This window comes from Diprion similis, chromosome 6, assembly GCF_021155765.1.
Source record: "Diprion similis isolate iyDipSimi1 chromosome 6, iyDipSimi1.1, whole genome shotgun sequence".
Taxonomy (NCBI): Eukaryota; Metazoa; Arthropoda; class Insecta; order Hymenoptera; family Diprionidae; genus Diprion; species Diprion similis.
Window position 1 is genome coordinate 438599 of NC_060110.1, and position 19280 is coordinate 457878.

Genomic DNA, 19280 nt, shown 5'->3' on the forward strand with positions numbered 1-19280 from the left:
AGGGTTGCCAGATAATTAGTATTGAAAGTCGCCAAAAACGGCGCACAAGTAGCCAAATGTAGCCAGCCTAGGCCACGGTCTTACATACACACAGGTTGTGACGTCTAATGATAATTCCGGACAAATTAAGAGTTGGACTCAAAATTGAATCACGAAAATGAAGTGGGATGTATGTGTTGTAACATCCGACCAAAACGTTATACATACCACTGATCTCTATTATACATAGAAATCTGTGTCGTATGTTTGATCGTTTGTAACTACTCCCTAACATTAGTACCAACTAACCAAACTCCAAAGTGAGAATTCTGTAACTAAATCATTCAAGAAAACTGCCTAACCATTCGAATATCCCTTGACGAGGTATAACAACAAATATCATTAATCAGGAGTCTAAAAACCGTATGACAGGATCCTCACATTATAGGAGACCATAATATTATTATTTTATCATTCCAATTTACTGATACTATTATATTCAAATACTACACAACATTAGTTTGCATTAGTTGCAAACACCGAGCTTAGAGCCACATTATAAAGCAAGCTACACCACACCCTATAACTTGGGAGGTAGATGAGACCGTAATGCAAAAGATAAATAATCAATATAATATAAAATCAGTAGCATTCTTCTTCTTCTTCTTCCTTCTGGCCATACCCCACATGAGGATGTGCCAAGGTACTCTTTAATTACCCCCGGTATATCCGGTGGTTTCAAAGCAATGGAACTCTCCTTGCGTAGTGGATAAAATTTGACGGTGTCGTCTCTCCTCACTTCGAAGCTGTTGTAGAAAGGCTTTTGGTTTGGGTGGGAGGTTGAAGGTGTTGTCTCAAACAGATAAAAAAAAGTTAACAAAAAGGGAAAAAAATATAGAGAAAAAAAAAATTTTAGTTGTGACAACACAAGACACTGAAACAGATCCAAGATAGACTTAGTTGATTACTGTGCCATGATTAAAGATTATAGATTGATGTTTTTTTTGGAAATGAAATCTGCCAGGACTAATATTACGCGAGGTGGGTTTGTAAGGAAAAGCATTTGGACGTTGACTGAAGATTTGGATATCAATACCCGGAACGATATTATTTTATTGGAAAAAGGGTTTGAATTCAACTCTTGGAACACTAAAGTAAGGGCATTCCCAGAACAGGTGATTTGCAGATTCAACTGGGTGATCGCATCTACACTTCTGGGGGCCAAAGAGGATTAGGCCGAGTGGAAGGTCCCATAAAGCGCCCATGTATAATTTCGACGAGTTAGTGACCCCCCACTCGCCAATTTAGCAGTAGCGGTAGATTCAAATTCAAATATTGCAATCTTAGATATTTTTACGAGTGAAAAAATACTAACACAAATGTAAAATCATAGTGATACGTGTATTAATAATCACATTTTATTTAGAAACGTAAGTCCGTTTCCATATCTACACTATTTACACTATTTACAGTTTCGGTATTTACAATATTTACAGTTCTATTCTTTTCTTTTTATTAACCTCTATTTATTCCTATTTTTTTTCGTTCCAAAGCTTTTTCAACACCAGCAAATGATAGCAGAAAATGATTTTGCACGTCTGTGATGTACAGAGATTAGTAATGTTCATCGATGCATGCACTGTGGCTAACTTTATTTTTTCAACTTTTGTTTCTTTTCTACTCGTATTTTATGTGCCTATGGCCGGTGAAGCAGTCGACAGGAGAAGTAGGAGAAACCACGACGACAGCCTCTCGGCGCTTCGAAATTCGAATGACGCGGCGTGTTAAGCAGAATGTAATACAACCTTACTTGCGATCGTGAATATTCAAGTTCGTTCCTGGTGGTTTATCATTCCTATCCGATTTTAAATATTACTTTTAGATTGCTGCGAGTAGTACCTTGCCTTTTCAGTTCGGGTTGTCGCACTTCATCGCTTGATTTAAGCGGATACTTGGAACCTGTTGAACAATCTTCCTCCGAATCGTCTTGGATGCATGAAATTGTCACGGTTGAAACTTTTCGTATACAAGGTATTGTCAAAAAAATTCCATCTGTGCTATAGATGAAATTTCAGTTATTAGCCACCTAACCTAACACAGTGATAACTTAAACTAGCCAAGCTTATCCTGCAAGAGGTAATCCCAGGTAATCCGCATCGGACAGATCATCAGTAAAGCATTTTCTTATTACGACATTCTTTGACCTCATAAACAATCATTTTTTGTTCATGTATTTGTAATGGCAATTGTCTTTGTGGCATCGTATTTGCTTTTCATGTAAATATTTTGTTCATCCAAATATCAGTCTATAGGATTCGTTTAAAACTAGATAGAAATTATGATCGACATCAAATGTTCAGATTTCAATGAAAAGCTAACAGCAATCCCATGGACTGATCCTTACTGACCATATGATACATAAATGGAATATCAATCTAACAATAAGATGTGATTTAAGGTTTCTGTCGTGAACATTATACATGAAAAATCGGTAAAACTATTGTATACAATTCTGTGATTATTATTCTGGCAAGTAGTTTAAGGTGGCTTCAGCACAAGACTTATAAATAGAAAAAAATCTTTTTTTAGCATATCATAGATAAAGTACGCATTTTCATGTAAGCGAAATTTCACCCTCTAAAGACTTGAGTCGAGTAATATTGTTAAATTAACGCAACAGATCCTGGCAAAAAACTAGAGTAATGTCTATGAAGCTATGAGGATTCCAAATACATCAATAAAGTTTGGAGTCGACAACGTCCGTGAAATGATATCCAATGTTAGAATTTCAAAATGATTTGCAGTTGACCAAGGTTTCGTAACCATGCAGGGATTCTGTAGCGTCGCCGAAATCACGTGGTCTGTATGGCGTAGAGGCGAATGCTCGAGAATTCTACTGTCACAAATAAAGCACTACCCTTTACAATTCGTTTATGAATGACGTATACAAATTAATTAATTAATGAGACTGGTGAATTATTAGCCTAATAAGTATAATGACAAATATATGTTCGTTGCACAGTACATATGAATGTATGAAACTGTATAAAATATAGTAATCTTCAAAACAAATTTCTGAATAAATTGCAGAATCACCACCAGACTTTTTGAAGCAAGACATGATTATATAACTCTATGCTATATAAGTTTGTCTAAGCTGCTGAACTAGTTTGTCAATAATCTTTTTGTTTTTGGTCTCTGGTTCAACCTCCAATATCTTCTCCCAATAAAATACGCTTGCCTTTGTTGCCGCAAGTTGTAGAAGCTTTCTGTAGCAATGTTTCGTTAATTCTAGCTTTAGACAATTTATTTTTCATGTGGTTAGAGACCTCAGTGAACTTATCCAAGGAGGATTTGATGCATGAAATTTCTTGAGCAGCCTAATCGGGTTTCAAGATACATAGTACGCTTTGTATATATTTTGTAATGAGAGATGTATCGACACCGACTCTCGGTATTAATTTTTGCAGTACTTGCACGTCGTTGATAGTGTTGTACGTCACTAACGTCGATCAAATCAGAAGCTAGTGCTTCTTGAGTAAGTTCTGGTAGTTTTTCTTGATAAACATACAATGCGTCAGCGAATCTTTTTTCAACTATCATGAATTTGTTAATTCTATTCAAATTGACTGCTAGTCATAACATCCTTGGCACATCAAACCTGCCAATCATTATTCAAATATGTGTAAGTATTGTATAATTTTCTTTGAGCTTAACAAATTCTACCTAATGAATAATCACCTAAAGGCGTTGTGGTCGATAAGAACAGCTAAGAACACTTGAGATTGTAAACAATGCATAAAATCTGTAAATGCAGTTCTGGCAGGCACTGTGTTCAACCTCACATCCCTCAAATACATTTCACTAGTTGAAACGTGCAAACCAGTGGCTTGAGCTGCTCCTGGTGTTATGCCTTTTCATGGTATGCTGTAGGAATGAAACAAACCCTTCTTGGTCCATGCAGCAATCTATAATCAATTGTATAATTAATAGCTTCAATGAATGGTCTCAACGAAATGAATGGTCATAATAAATGTCAAAGTAATTTTCACCCGGCAAATTTCAAATGCCTCGTGTAGACCAGTTGTTTTCAATTAAAAAATTAGTACACAGCAGCTGCCATAATCTATGGTTCTGATTACATAATAGTTATTTCAATTCTGCTGATCTAGTAATTATAATGATTACACATTTTCATTTACAAATTACTTATTAATTGAAGTTAGATTTTCTATCAAATCTAAACCATTACTGTGTCCACTTTCCATCTGATACGTTTGATGTTGTAGCAGTTTTTGCGGATCTTGCTTTTTCTGCAAAAAGCCTTTTCCATTTGTACTCGATAGACCGTTTGGAATTTGCTTGAACCTTTCATTTTTTGTATTTTAGTCCCTATACTTTCATGTTTCCTTCCCAGGCGAGAGACTTGCTTGGAGAGTTACATCAAGAATATATTTGGTACCAATATTTTTTTGATTTACTGCAGCCACGATTCTTGTGTCAAGTGATACCGATCGTGCATGGAATCGCGATTTGGGATGGTTATTGGCGATAATGCTATTGAAACTCTCATTAGATTGGCTCGAAGTGCAGTGTGCTAGTTTGCTGGCATTGGCAGCAAAACGGTCAAATAATTTTAACATTGAACGTTTGAAACTTGAATTGAAAAGAGGTTTCCCATGAAAGGTTTGCACTAACAACATCGTCTCCCGTGGACTTGTAGCCGCACCACTGACCACAATTATCGTGATCGCTAAATGTATGGGGTACATTTTTCAGCGAAGCCTCCGTGTTTACCGGATTTCCCTCGATTTAGTTGACTCCGCAAGAAAAGCAGTTGGAAAAGTATTGGATTAACTTGGGCTGCAATTTTATGGAGTATAGTACATTTTTTAAAGTTAATGTTGATTAAAATTCGACCTCTTTTTTATTTGTTCTCCAATTGCCTTACGCACTGCTGCAATAGTGCAAAAGTCATCTTTGCAGATCCTGAGAAGTTGCGTCTGCAACTGCAGTCTTCCTTCTGATGTTTCGATTCACATAGTTAACACCTTTTACTGCGAGTACAGTAGGACAAGATTTTTCCCATATGGTAGCCGATTAGTAAACTCTGACCTATATAATATAGGTATAACTTTTGTCACAGAAATATTCGTGTTGCACCTTAAAATGCATATGCCTGGATGAATTGTGTATATTATAATCAGATAAACTGTTGTATTCGTAACCGATGTCTCGCTTCTACCACCCAGCGACGACTGAAGCGATCAACTTACTCAGTGAACTGGATGTAGGTTTTTCTTACGTATTAAAATTGGAACAGTCGTATTCTGTTAAGTGTGGATCGTCGGTTTTGTTGCTGCAGATGAAAACCGGTACCTGATTTCATAAACCGTTGTATAATGCATTATTACAAATCAGTATAAGTTTTCAATTTCGCATACAAGTCATTATTAAAGATACATAATTCAATTTCATTCTCATGATTACTTTAACAAAACTACAGTTATTATTACTATAATGAAAGTTCAATTTCATCAATAACACGTATTGAAACTTTGATCTTCCAAATTTTACTCAATCCCATACATAAAGTAATGATAATTGACTACGCTACTTTGAGTCAAACATTACGCGAATCAAATTACGTGGCTTGCATTAATATAAATGTCTGATTTGTGATCAAACTACTCGTCAAAAGCATAAGTACTAATAACAATATAAAAGATTTTGTTGTATTTGTATATCATTCGAATGTCATTAGTAATTATATATAAACCAGGTATACAGAGTAAAACCGTATAAGAAATGAATAGATTAATTTTTGTAACGTATAATTGTATAAAGTGTATTAAGCGTCTTACATGTATAAATCGGTTTTAAGAACTGGCGGAGACAGTTTTCTTCAAATTTCCACTTAAGTTGAAAATTCAGAAATTACGTCGACTTTTTGATTTAAAATTAAATGGAAAAAAATTCGTTAAAAAATTAATACATAACCTATTTTATTGTATAATTGTTTATGGTGTGTAAAATATATAGTTTGGTTCTAAATGATATCAGAGATAAATGTCTTCTGAGTTTTTGGGTGACAAACGCTGCACAAAAATTACCACTGCTAATTATTTGTATTTATGGAGTGCTCACGATAATGTTTTAGGCAGGGCATTATAGGACTGAAGTTTTCGTAGTATTACAAGTGCTACTGCATTTCAAGTTTGCTTGGAATGCAACATAACTTGCAATACCTTAAAAAATTAATTCATTGACTTACTTTTTAGCGTTCAACTATTCCGCGTCCTTCGAAGTTATGTTTGTTTGACTAAGTTCTCATTCTGAAAGATGGTAAGGTATGGACATTCATTTCACCGGCAAAGTATTTTTTCTTTTTGTTTTTATTGAACTAGTAAATATTTTGTCGAACAGTTACATCAAAATAATATAATTAAATTCGTAATAATAACATAGGATAAATATAACTAACCTCTTTTTCCTAATTTTCGATGAGTCTCTTGTTAGCAGTATCTATTGCTCGTCTCAATTTTACTCTGACGAACTTTCCTTTCTTTTTACTAATATTAGCGTGCACAGTATAAGGTATTTTTTAAGTCATGAAAACTATTGGATCAATCGTAATGGCATCACAAGCAGCGCCGGCACTAGCTTACGGCAGGACTCGTGCGGCCCTTGAAAATCGGGCCCCCTGGGTAAATTTTGGACTACTCAAAGTTCAAAATTTCACTCTGCGAGACTTTTTGTTTGCAAGAGTGGAAATAATATACGCAAAATCTAACTTGCTGCTGATTTCATGTTCAATTGACATTGCAGCTAAGTCATTCAGCCGGTCTTGGCATATAGTGGAACGCAAATAAGTTTTTATTAGCTTCAGTTTTGAGAATGTCCTTTCTCCTGACGCGGGAGTTACGGGTAATGTTAGAAAAATCCTTGATGCCACGATAAAGTTTGGATATATTTCATCAAGACTTCTGGTAATAATGTGCGACAACATCATGTATGCCCTTAAGTTGGCCATTTTAGATGTTAAAAAGTAACCCTTCAAGGATTCCAGTTCTTCGGCCAGCTCTCCACCGTCAATATGACTGTTTTCATCTTCTCCTCTCAGGAAATTTTCCAGAGTCTGTGATTCATTCAAAAGTTGGGATCTATCCAATAGGACAAAGTTGTTAGAGTTTTGGATGATACTAAAAGGTTTGCAAGCGTCTTTGGTCATCACGAAACGTTCCCGTAAACTTGATACAGCTATATCGCATAACTTGTTGAAAAATTCAATTTCCAACCTTTTCATTGGATCGCCTGATCGTTCATCACTTTGAGATTCGTCATCGAAAAATCGTTTCGTCCGTGGCGTACGTGATTCGGGTGAAGTTTGCGAAACGTCCAACTGTTCAGCTATCTCTTTAGCAGTTGCTACGCATTTTTTGGAACCGGATTCTCGGAAGACTTGTAACTGAACGAGAGCACCATCGATCATGTTTATCGCGGTATGTAAATCAACTTTGGGACATTGCAAGACCTTACTGATTTTATTGATCATTTGCAGTACATCGTACCATACTAGAAATCGAATACAATTGTATTCGAGTTCCTTCCAAAATGCATTTTCTTACAATCGTTCCAACAAAAAACATGTATTTATATTACAATATATTACATGCGCTGACGAAATCCAAGTAAACTTGGCCGTTCCAATCTCGAAGTATTAATTTATTGTCCAAAGTTGAGGATCTTACGATGCCAATGACGCGAATCAGTGAAACCGAGAGAGAGCACAAACAGCGCTTAGCGGGGTAAGCTTTTCGCGCGTGCATGGCCGTGTAAGTGGGCCGCGCATATACCTATGTGTACAAAAGTTGAAGGAACTACCTTAAACAGTCCTTCAACCTGATATTCATAATTTTTTTTTTCAACATTTATAGTACTCAATCGTAGGTCTTCATACATGATTATTTATTTTTGGTTTATCATAACTTACGAAAAAAATTTTGCTTTGCGTAATTTTCCGGCCCCTTCGTCCACGGGGCCCCGGGCGGCCGCCCGGTCCGCCCTTACCTGGCGCCGGCGCTGATCACAAGACAAGTTGTAGGTAATTGAAATACGAATAAAACTAGTGGTCGTTCGACCCGATCGGATAATGTTGAACGGAGAAAACTCGGAGAAATCGAAAAATTTATCGTTTTTCGAAAAATTCATATCGCCGTCTTTTTTTAACTTGTAAGGCTGAGCTTTTAGGAAAATTTAGTAATCCATGTGTTTTTCAAGCGTACGTAAAACGTACGCCGTGCGATAATTAGTTTTGGCGCAATGCGTTTACAATTATTCGGTACTGTTAATTACATAATGTCTGGATAGTTCACGAATGGTCCGATTTCAATTTTCAAAACGGGTTTGTAAAGTGTATGAATAGCGTAACAAAACTATATTCTCAATTTGCACTAAAATGTTGCAAAATAGGCCAAAATGCTTGCCAACGTGGTTGAAAATGACTGATTGTGAACGCTCTGAAACGCTGGAGTGGCGGGGGAACAGGAATCAAGGAGTGGTACATACACGCAGGAAATTACTGCAGATATATTAGACATTTTTTTTTAATTTCGAGTGACAAGTCGAGGTGACCGATTGTTGAATATTGTTATACAAACTATGAAACAATGCTCTTATTTCGTGATCTTTACAATACATTCTTATGTTTGTGTATAGTCTCTTCGATTTAGGAGCAGCTGCTATAGATGATTCAGTAGATCCCCTCTCTTGCGGCTCTGTTTCTATGGTTCTCTATTCATCTATCTATCTATCTTTCTTTCTCTCTTCCGCTTAGCTGCATTCAGCATCACAGCAGGAGAGAGCGACGCCAACGGCTGCGCAGTTACCGCAGACAGTTTTGAGCGGCTATGTTGTGTGTTATTTGCAGTTTATAATGAAATCGAAGGTTTAATTTGTTAAACTGATAATGCATTAGCGCAAATCTATAAAATATATTGAGATAAGAATGGAATCTAATGAAAAGAGTGTTACAAGAGAAGCATCAACACCTGTCGACGTTCGGTAAGTACAATTTCATAATTTTTCGCTCGATGTAATTGTTTATCTCGCCGTTTTTTTTATTGTGATGAATAAATTTTGTATTCAAGCCCGATCTTTACACAACAGATGACAATGCAATCGCTGACAACGCAGAGGAGGATACTAATAAAAACGCATCAGATGGCAATGCAGAAATTGAAAACGCAGGGGAGGCTATTGGTCAAGAATGGGAAGATATTAGAGGTCAATGTTTACTTTGCGAACAAGCTATGGAACCTTCCAAATCGTGTCTCGTAAAAGAACAAAGAAATCAAGAGTCTTATACAAGCGAGTATTAAACGTAAGGACAATAAACATGTTGCGTTACAAAATTTGAATGAAATTGTAGTACATCAAACGTGTCAACATATGTATAAGAGGGAGTCGAATATTAAAGTAGCGCTAAAGAAATCGACAGAGTCATGGCGGAAACACTGAAGGCGCCGTCGAGAAGGGCGTGAGTTTGATTTTTTCACAACTTGTTTTTTTTTTTTGTTCCAATCTTTGCTCGCATCAAAGCCAAGTACTCGAGTACCGAAGCAATTGACGGTGGATAATGTTTTAGTGTAACTATAGAGGTATATCCAAAAACGGAAGCAAATAAAATTATACTGTCGCGTTTAGAAGAATTGAAACCTACATACGACAGTTACTGCATCGACAATTGTGTACTTTATCATTGAACATGTTTGAGTGGTTTTTACTTATATAGTCCGAGTAATGTAAAGGGCAACCGGTAAGTGAAAGTGTGCCGAATTTATTAGCTTTTAGTATAAATTATCTTTTGGAGAATAGTGACGAGTGTCAATTTTCACTCATAAACATAATAAAAAAGTTTGAAGATTTAGACGGGCCAATTGATATACCTCGGCTAGATAGGATAGAAAATCATTTAAAACAACATTCCGAGGATGAGATAGTAATTCATGCTAGTACTAACGATCGTTGATTTGTTTATCAAACAAACGTTAAGAAAATGTGTTGAAGACAGTTGGTACTCTCATCGAAAAAGTAAAAAACGTAAGAGTATAAGTAGCTCATAAGCCAATAGATGGCGCCACGTGCCGGTGCAGCGGCGTCAACTTAACACCCGCAATGCGGGGCGGGGGGACTAAGGCCCATCAGTCGGAACGCGACCGCGCGAGTAGCCCGGTCGCTTGTAATCGAAGTTAATAATAGGAAACGGACCGTTTCTACAGAGTTCATTCCTACGGAGTTCATTTCTACAGAGTTCGTTCCTACAGAGTTCGTTTCTACAGAAATTCGTACTAGAGAGGTTCGTTTCTACAGAGCTGACCGAGGTGATCGTTTCTACAGAAGCATTATTCCCGAGGTGGTCATTTCTACAGAAATGAACCGGGTTGTTCGTTTCTACAGAAATTAACCGAGATGGTCGTTTCTACAGAAATTAACCGAAATGTTCGTTTCTACAGAACTTAACCGAGGTGGTCGTTTCTACAGAAATTAACCGAGATGGTCGTTTCTGTAGAAACGATCACCTCGGGAATAATGCCTCTGTAGAAACGACAACCTTAGTCAGCTCTGTAGAGACGAACCTCTGTAGTACGAATTTCTGTAGAAACGAACTCTGTAGGAACGAACTATGTAGAAACGAACTCTGTAGAAACAGTGCCCTCTCTAATAATAATAAACAACCTTCTGTTCCTTGTTTATTTTTCCGTGTTTGTTACATCTTACGTACACCCCATACCGTCCTTACTTAAAGAACAACATAGAGAACATGTATTCGAAATGGCAGCACATATAATACTACAAAATATTCGCGCATTTAAATGTAACAAAGATAATTACAACTCACCGTCTGATTTTTTGAATAGTGTTACGGAAGACATTCCAAAGACTTTAAAACTGTTTCTGGAAATTGTTATTAAAACGCACAAACGGACTCCAAAAACCGGTATTTGGAGTAAAATGGGAAAATAAAATTGTCACTGCAACTCACATTTTAATGATTTCAGTTGGGCGACGATCGTTTGATTCTCCATTTTATTAAGGCTTTTATGTATGACGTATACGAAATTTGCGGCATGCGGTCTCATTCAATTTTTATACAACATCGGTCACTGTGCCTCACATTCCGAAACTGTACGATTTGAAAGTTCGGTTGTTCACAACCCAGAGATATTTGAAATAGTTTCGGACACGTTTTTACAGTTTAGTTTAATAACGCAGATCAGAATACGGCAACTGTTGACGGTAAAAATACTTACCATTGTATGGGTGGTATTATGTGCGTAACATCGTCATCGTCGGTAGCATTGAGCAAGGCTGTTTCTCATTTGAAAGAAGCGTTACCGAAAATTAACACTAGCAGTACATCTACTTTTCATTTACTGATTGTTTTTTAAAGTAATAGGCCTTTTAAATTAAATACTGTTACAGTGCATAATTGAAAAGAAACTGAATTAGCTGATTTCTCGATCAAAATTGAACTAATCGATTTATTGTACTTTTTCGGCAAGCACACTATGCCAAAAAATACTGCTAATTGGCACGCATTCAAGAACGTATATCATAGTTGTAACACCGATTTTTCCACTACAAGAGTCATTACATTAACATTCATAAAAGCACCGCCGCAGGTAGCGGACTGAAGGAAGCGTTTTGCACTATCTATGCGGAGTTAGCAGTTGATAAAGCGTTGAGCAGTCACGCATTCTCTCGATCGATAATATAGCCAATACTGCGTTTGATACAATACGAGGGATGTACAGTACGAAAGCTGAAAAAAATTCATAGAAACATCGAGCCCTTGCTCATTAAATGATCTGCGGTATTTACATTTCAGCAAAGCTAAAGTGTAAAAAAAATTTGCTTTGGAAACATTGCCGCCAACAGAAGGAGCAGCAAAGCAACGCGCTTATCGAGTTTTTTTTTATCAAATGCAACTTTGGTAAGGTAACACAAGTTTAAAAGCAACAGATTGGGTTGGCAAGTGACAAACAACCACTGTAGGAATACCTGTAGGAAGGACGGATCCACCAATTCCTCAAAAATTGCTTGATCCAATTTCGTGTTCGTGTAGTAAAAAAGGTTGTATCGATGCTTCCTGTGGCTGTAAAAAATATGGTGTGAAATGTACTAATCTTTGTGCAAATTGTCAGGAAGACTCCTACTTCAATTTAGAATCGAACAATCAATGGATTGGGTCGGAGGATGAGTGTATTCTCGAGGATGATGATGATTTAATCGACGAAAATATTGATGAAAATGCCGAGGAAATAGACTGTTCGGGGCCTGCGAAAAGGAGATGAATATTGTGAATACTTTGTAAAATACCTGTTTAACGAGAATTTGTCTGTATATACATCAGCTGAATTGTTCGATAATTTTATAATAAAAATAATCATTCTTGTATTCAATGAAAAATTTTCTATCCATTTACCTATTACAATACAAATATCAAGGAAAAAATAATTTAAATATAATGTTCATTTGAGAATGGCTTTTAAAAATCACGCAATAACGCTTTTTTTTCATCGTTTCTAAAATATTATTCAACAATCGGTCACCTTGACTCGTTACTCGAAATTAGAACAAAAATGACTAATATATCCGCAGTAGATGCTGAAATAATCAAACGGAAAGATTTAATTGTTGCGCCACAGCTTGGCCGCAGCGCGTTTCTATACCTATAGGTATAGGTATGTGTACCACGCCTTGATTCCTGTTCCCCCCACTACTCCAGCGTTTTCGCGCGCTCAGTCATTTTCAATCACGTTCACAAACATTTGTGGTCTATTTTGCAACATTTCAGTGCAAATTGAAAATATACGTTTTGCTACGCTATTCATATTCTTTTCAAACCCGTCTTAAAAATTGAAATCGAACCATTCGTGAAGCATCCACCCATTATGTAATTAACAGTACCGAATAATTGTAAACGCGATTGCGCCAAAACGAATTATCGCTCAGCGTGAGTTTTACGTACGGTTGAAATACACATGGATTACTAAATTTTCCTTAAAGCTCAGCCTACAAGTTGAAAAATGACGGCGATATGAATTTTTCTTAAAACGGTAAATTTTCCGGTTTTTTCGAGTTTTCTCCGTTTAAAATTATCCGATCAGGTCGAACGGCCGTTCATTTTGTTCGTATTTTAATTACTTACAACTTGTCTTGAGATGTCATTACGATTGATTCAACAGTTTTCATGTTATAAACGACAAACTAAAAACAGTACGATTTTTTTGTTATAAATGCGTATCAAAGAATTGTGAGTAGCATTTGCGAGTCCAAAACGTAAGAGGCTTGACGTACGTACTATCCTTTAAATGATGGCACAGTCCGTTTCCCGCTTGTATTTATGTCATGAAAATCTCCCTGTTGCTTGGCCTACTTTGTGAGAAGACGCCGTTACAGACAGTTCAAAAGGACTCAATTTCGCTTCTAAGATTTACCACGTTCAATTTGACAATAATATCGTGTCTCATCAATAAAATTATTGTTGATAACAATACTTGTTGAACACAAAAGTGAAGGTGTCACGCAGTAGGCCAGAGTATCTTGCCCAGCTAAAAAAGCGAATCGAATGGACCACGTACACGTAGATCGTGGAATTTCAAACCTTGAACGCGACATCCATCTACATCTTTTCGATCGTCAACTTCATAATCTTGGTTTTCTCTACCTCCGAACATCGTATAAATGGACGATTCATTTTCATAATATCAACAATTTACTTTTCTTTAATCTCATATAATTTAATTTCAGATGCACTTTCGATATAAATTGATAGACCAATTATTGTCCTTATATGGATGAATATGTGTGGGTGACTTCTTCTCTAGGTAATGTAAATATGAAAAATATGAGAATTATCCAAAATTTTCAAGTAGAAATTGGTTTGAGTAGCAATACAAGGGGCATTCTGTGCACAGATTCCTGTTACCGACACTTACCGACATCTTCCTTAGACTCAAACCCTTTTCCGCGATGACGTCACAGTCCGCTGTACCGACCGCAGGTTTTAACCTTACCCATAATTTTATCAGCCGAAGATGAAAATCTTGCTTCTTTACCGACAATTTTTTAGATCAAAGGTCCAAAATCACGCGGCCTTACCATCAGTCTCGCTGTCATTCCCCCTACCGACGGTCGAGGTGTAGCGGAGACGCAAACCTTTCTGTTCTTCGTGCATCAGCGTACCCATCTCAGGAATGTTCCGGTTAACCTTGAGCGGCTTGCGGCATGATATTTGACACCCTACATTCCACAATTAATAGTTCTGAGAATTGTTTTCGTTGACGGAGATGCCTGCGGTGATATCAACCTGCCTCCCCCGCATTTTGTTTCCACGATATCAACCGCGTGACGTTTTTTTCTCGTGACCAAAAACCGTTTGTGAGATCCAAAGACCAGTATGATATCCACGACGTAACATTCAACAATTAATAGTTCCGAGAATTGCTGAGGTCAACCATGTGACATTCCGTTTCCACGATGTCGAACCACATGACGTTCTTTTCAAGTCCAAAGCCCGGTGTGTTATCAACCACGTCACATTCTCAGCAAAAGAACCGTTCAGTCCAAAGTCCAATGTGATATCAACCACGTGACGTTCTTTCTCCCTACGAAGTTTCAAATGCATGTGGTGGGGATGTTGTAAAAGTCAGAACTGAAAACTTCATCGTCAGTCTGAAGTTGGTCTTCCTGCAAATAAAAAGTGCTCCGCAACAACAACGTGAATTCAAAAAGCGACTAACCCTGTTCATAAAAAATATTGAGGAAAAACATTTGCTGAAAATCAGGTGTGAACTGAATTTACTCACAAGAGAATTTGAGAAAATACGAATTGACAGTGACAATCATGGATTTCTCATAATTAAACGAGGTCGCACGGCTGGAGACATTTCTCCCGTTGAAAAAGCTTTCGGACTTTGGAGCTTACTTCGAGTACCGAGTCAGCGGAATTCGTGAAGTTAAGACAAAATTTGGTGATAAAATAGTTCTGAATTTGGAAGATTCGTTTACGGCTTTTCTACCGAATCGACTGACGAAAGCCCTCCAAGAAGATGAAGATCTGTTCTAGAAGATTTTGGCACCAATCAATTCGTATTCGTTTACGTGTAATTTAAGTGTCACATACACACCTTGTAATAGTACTAAGTTTAATATTGAAGAAAACGATCAAAATTATACATATTTGTCACTCAGTATTAAGCCATCCTGTCCACTTTTAACCCAACAAATTTGTATACTTTGTAATAGCCTAAGCCAGGGTTATTCTGAAAACCTTTGTCAGCTCTGACGTGACGATCGGCAGAACCAAGCTGCTGAAAATCCTTTTTTTTAGAACTAATGTAAAAGTGTGAAATAAATTCATGAATATTTAACAAACAAAGTACTTTATTCAGATATTTTTTTGGGTTCGAGCTGAAATTACTTTATAACCTTAGTACAATAATTTTATTCAGCAGTATCGTAACCAGGATGATATTTTCGCCAGGAATGCGGGATTGTTTTTATAGATGCTTCTGCGCAGTAGCACAAATCGCCACCGTCGCCATCTGAACAACATGGTGATGCAGTAACCAATTTTGAAGTAACACAACGTTTTGAACTGCACAGTTTGCGTTGGTTATTGTGTGCGCGTCACATCGTACATGCACAGCCGAAGTTTTTTGAATGGTTTGAAGCGATGGACAGCCCAAGTCCAGCAAATCAATGATTTAAACTTTGGGGACAATTTTAAGCAATCAAGTTTGTTTTTCTTCTCCCTTCACGCACACCCTGCGATCCTTGCACAGCTCGTATTCAACTATTTCATTCTACTTTCTCAAACGGTATACTTTCGGAATTTTGGCTTTTGTAATTGACGTGTAGACAATCCCATTCGTAAGGTGACTTAAAGAAGAACGTTGATGGTGATGCTTCCGAGTAGATCGAAATTACAGTCAATTCTTTCAACGTAAAGGTGTGTCGTAAGGTCTACGGAAGCCTTGTATGGCAACGATAAGCTCCACCTTTGAACTGTGGGAGATGGTGGGAATCGGTCAACTTTTATACCAACTTTTTCACCCCACCACTGAGTGGGTTGTATTCAACAACACGATCGTGAACAATCAAGCAGTACGCCGATGTTTCAGCGGGAAAGTTGGCTTAAGCTTCAAATACAAGACGGATGTCGACAGGCCCGTACTTCAGAGATTCGTTTTGTTTTGAAAAGGCAATAACAAATAAGGGGACATTCTGAAGAAGTTTACTCTTTGTCAGCAATGGCTCGGGGTTCTGGTCGTAGTAGGTAGCTTGGAAGTTTGCGTACATCTCGTCCAGGAACGGGTGCAGATTACGACCCGTGTTTAGGCTCAGGTTACCGTACGGATAAGATTTTGAGTTTAAAAACACCTTGACGTCGGTGACATTGCAGTGATCGAAATCACTTGTGTTTTTGCCGGTATTGTTCTTTCGACTTGTTTGGAAAGCCAAAATTACGTATCGAGGTTTTTCAAGCTGAGTGGAAGTTTTCACAGTCAAACGTGTTTCGATGTAGTGGGAAGTAAAGGATATTCGTACAATTCCCAACTGCGGTAGCTCATCGAAATAGACGGATCATTCTCAATGAAATTCAGCAGGTTAACTTTTCTCTGATCCGCGAGTTTCAAATATGGTACGAGCCATTCCACTGTATTGATCACAATTTTGTATTCCTCGTTTTGACTCTGCACAATTGCTTTTACATCGGTTTTTGATCTCGTTAAAATCAACTCTTGTTTGGTATTGACAACGATCTCGCGGTAGTCTTCAGCAAAACTCAGTATCATGCTGAGCGGTATCAATAGGTCAAAATTGCCCTCGGCTTCGGTTGATTTTTTCTTCTCTTCTATGTCAAGTCGTCTTGCGTTCTGCATCAGTCATCTCTGACTAAGGTTCAGAGAAGCGTAACCTTGTATGAGACTTGTCAAGCCAACATGCTTGCTTTTATCGATCTCAACCGCATTGATTTCATAGCGAATTTCTTCAAATAAATGACAGATGGCGTTGGTTACGAGCTGCGTGTTCACAATCGCTGTTCTATCAGCTTTGACGAGTCGTCCGTGGATATGTACTGAACTTTTGTTGGGTAATATGCATAAATCTTGATGCTGACGGTTCGAGAATCGATCGATGACTGACTTGATCGGGACATGTGGACTTACTGACATACCTACTCTTTGGCTGTCTGTTATATACAATACCCATCGTTTATTGCGATTTGATGTGTAGACTGACAGTTATAACTTCACCACGAAAATTAACCAAGTCTCCGTCTTGATCCACTAACCGAAGCTGAACGTAATCTATGGTCCCTAAAAATTCGTGAATAGTGTGTACTTTACGTCCTTTGACGTAGGCACCCGTTGTAATGCTGCAGTCAACTCGCAACGCGTTGACCTTGAGTAAAGTCACAGGCACGCCTGATTCGTGATTTCTATCAGCCTCCAATACACGCGGTGTGAATCCCAAAAGTTGAGCAACGGGATCGTTTGGTTAAAAGTTTAGAATGTGGTTGCATGTGATTTCGCTGCGTAATGTGTTATTGTTGGGCGTAATGCTTAGCCTGATATTTGTATTTCTTAGCACGGTTTGAAGATATTTCTCGATGCCTATGATCTTGTACCTGTCGGTAGGTATGGTGATCACTGTATCAGTCACGTAAATTTTATTGTGACCAACATCAACGTTGGCGGTCAAATTAAAGGTCAACAATTCTATCAAACCAATAGCATAACTTTCATCACTAGCAAGTTCAACCGGTGGGAAATATTACGCCTCGAGAACCCAAGAGGTTCTCGAAATTGTTGACGTTAGTGAATCGTTCATGGCTGCGAGTGATAGACTAGTTGTATTGAATTATACACCATACTTATCTACTCACCGCTCAAAAATTGCAGACACAAGTATCCAAATTCAAACGTATCATAATCCGGGTACGTTTCATGATTGTATTTAACGCTATCAACACCGAGATATTTTATGAGATCCGAGGGTGGTTGAAGGTTACCGAAACTGTCAAAGTAATCGATGTTATGGTCACGCTTCTTGTACGCAACCTAGTGTGTTCCCGGACTCTCTTTGTCGTCAAGGTTGACTATGGCTGACTCATTTTTTCACAGATCGCTATTGGGCATTTCGTTCCGCATTAAAACACCGCCGCAATACGGAATTTGAAGATTTTTGCATATTTCAACGAATCCTAATCAGTCAACGCTCGACGTGGTAGCTTAGCATCTAGTTTTTTGGAAGATGAAGACAGAGACTCGTTTTATACGGTTTTAAATGAAGCCGTTTACCCAATGCAATAGCTTCTACAGTTTTGTTGTGCCGTTTCTTCTCCTCCAGATCTCGTTTAGCAGCGATCGCATCGTTCACAGCTTTTGCTATACCTGCCGCGCCACCAGCTAACGCTGGTCCAGCGAAAATTTGATCCAGAAATGGTAGAAGTTCACAAAATTTTGAAGGTACATGCATAGTGTTTGCACTTTACATTTACCACCCGTTTTTCATCAGCGCTTTCAGCTCCCTTAAGCGCAAACTCGATAGCTACTTTTGCATCGTTGCTCGGAATCATGAATCGTTTTACAGCATTTAAAATTTGGCTCGAGGTCAAGTTTCTTGGTTTTCGAATTCCCATCCGAAGTTTTGATTTCACTTCCACTGTATTAGCTACTACCGAAGCTGCTGCTTTTTCACCTAAATTGGCATCTGTCGCGAAAACCCGTTCCCAAGATCGGATCACCTCCCGCGAGTTCTTTGTTAACTTTGTACCAGGTCCTCAGTACTGATAACCAGGTACGTGCAATTCGACTGGGAGGCGATTGATGATTTTATTCACCAGACCCTTGCCGCGATGTTGCCGTTTGCTGCTTCGTTTACCTCTGTACACGATCGTGTTCGGACTCTGACTGATGGAAAAGGTTCAAAACTGGGGTATTTATAGCACATTTGGTCAGTCGTGTCCGAGATGCGGTTTAAGAAACAACCTACTAAGCTTCCCGTAATGAATTTCGACAAACTTTCAGAGCGAAATGTGAAAGGACAAAAACGGCATGGTGAATTACTTCTGAACAGTGTGCGTGCAATATGCTGCGGACATTCGACGGGTGATAAAACTAATGCGTTGCTCACACTGATAACTCATTTGAACGGCCTTAGATTTGAAAATATCTATATCTACTCAAAATCCCTCGACCAACCAAAGTACCAATTGTCGAAGTAAT

At 38.0% G+C, this 19280-nt stretch overlaps 3 protein-coding genes across 4 annotated transcripts in view; 1 reads left to right on the top strand and 2 right to left on the bottom strand.

The window, feature by feature from the left end:
- The first annotated feature begins 1920 nt into the window (after positions 1-1920).
- The window catches only part of LOC124407131 (diphthine methyltransferase), a 44007-nt gene continuing 26647 nt past the window's right edge, over positions 1921-19280 (top strand). Inside the window, exons 1-2 of one of the 2 annotated variants that reach the window (XM_046882980.1) lie at positions 9298-9309; positions 10450-10452. The gene's annotated coding sequence lies outside the window, so the exon portion shown is untranslated. Of the gene's footprint in view, positions 2011-9297; positions 9310-10449; positions 10453-19280 lie in introns of those variants that run through there. The other variant, XM_046882979.1, reaches the window with a different exon arrangement.
- LOC124407449 lies at positions 6598-7471 on the bottom strand. Its single transcript, XM_046883571.1, has 2 exons — positions 6774-7471; positions 6598-6682 (listed from the first exon to the last, which is right to left on the bottom strand). Exons 1-2 carry the CDS (start codon positions 7469-7471, stop codon positions 6598-6600), a joined length of 783 nt encoding a protein of 260 aa, XP_046739527.1.
- On the bottom strand, positions 16183-16931 carry LOC124407452. Its single transcript, XM_046883581.1, has 2 exons — positions 16662-16931; positions 16183-16533 (listed from the first exon to the last, which is right to left on the bottom strand). The coding sequence occupies exons 1-2, from the start codon at positions 16929-16931 to the stop codon at positions 16183-16185; spliced, it is 621 nt and encodes a 206-aa protein (XP_046739537.1).

Coding starts and splice junctions, on each gene's coding strand:
- LOC124407452 (XM_046883581.1), bottom strand. CDS start 16,931: ATGCAGAACGCAAGACGACTTGACATAGAAGAGAAGAAAAAATCAACC. Junction 16,534..16,661: donor AACTCGCGGATCAGAGAAAA/GTTAACCTGCTG, acceptor ACTTCCACTCAG/CTTGAAAAACCTCGATACGT.
- LOC124407449 (XM_046883571.1), bottom strand. CDS start 7,471: ATGATCGATGGTGCTCTCGTTCAGTTACAAGTCTTCCGAGAATCCGGT. Junction 6,683..6,773: donor GAACATGAAATCAGCAGCAA/GTTAGATTTTGC, acceptor AAATTTACCCAG/GGGGCCCGATTTTCAAGGGC.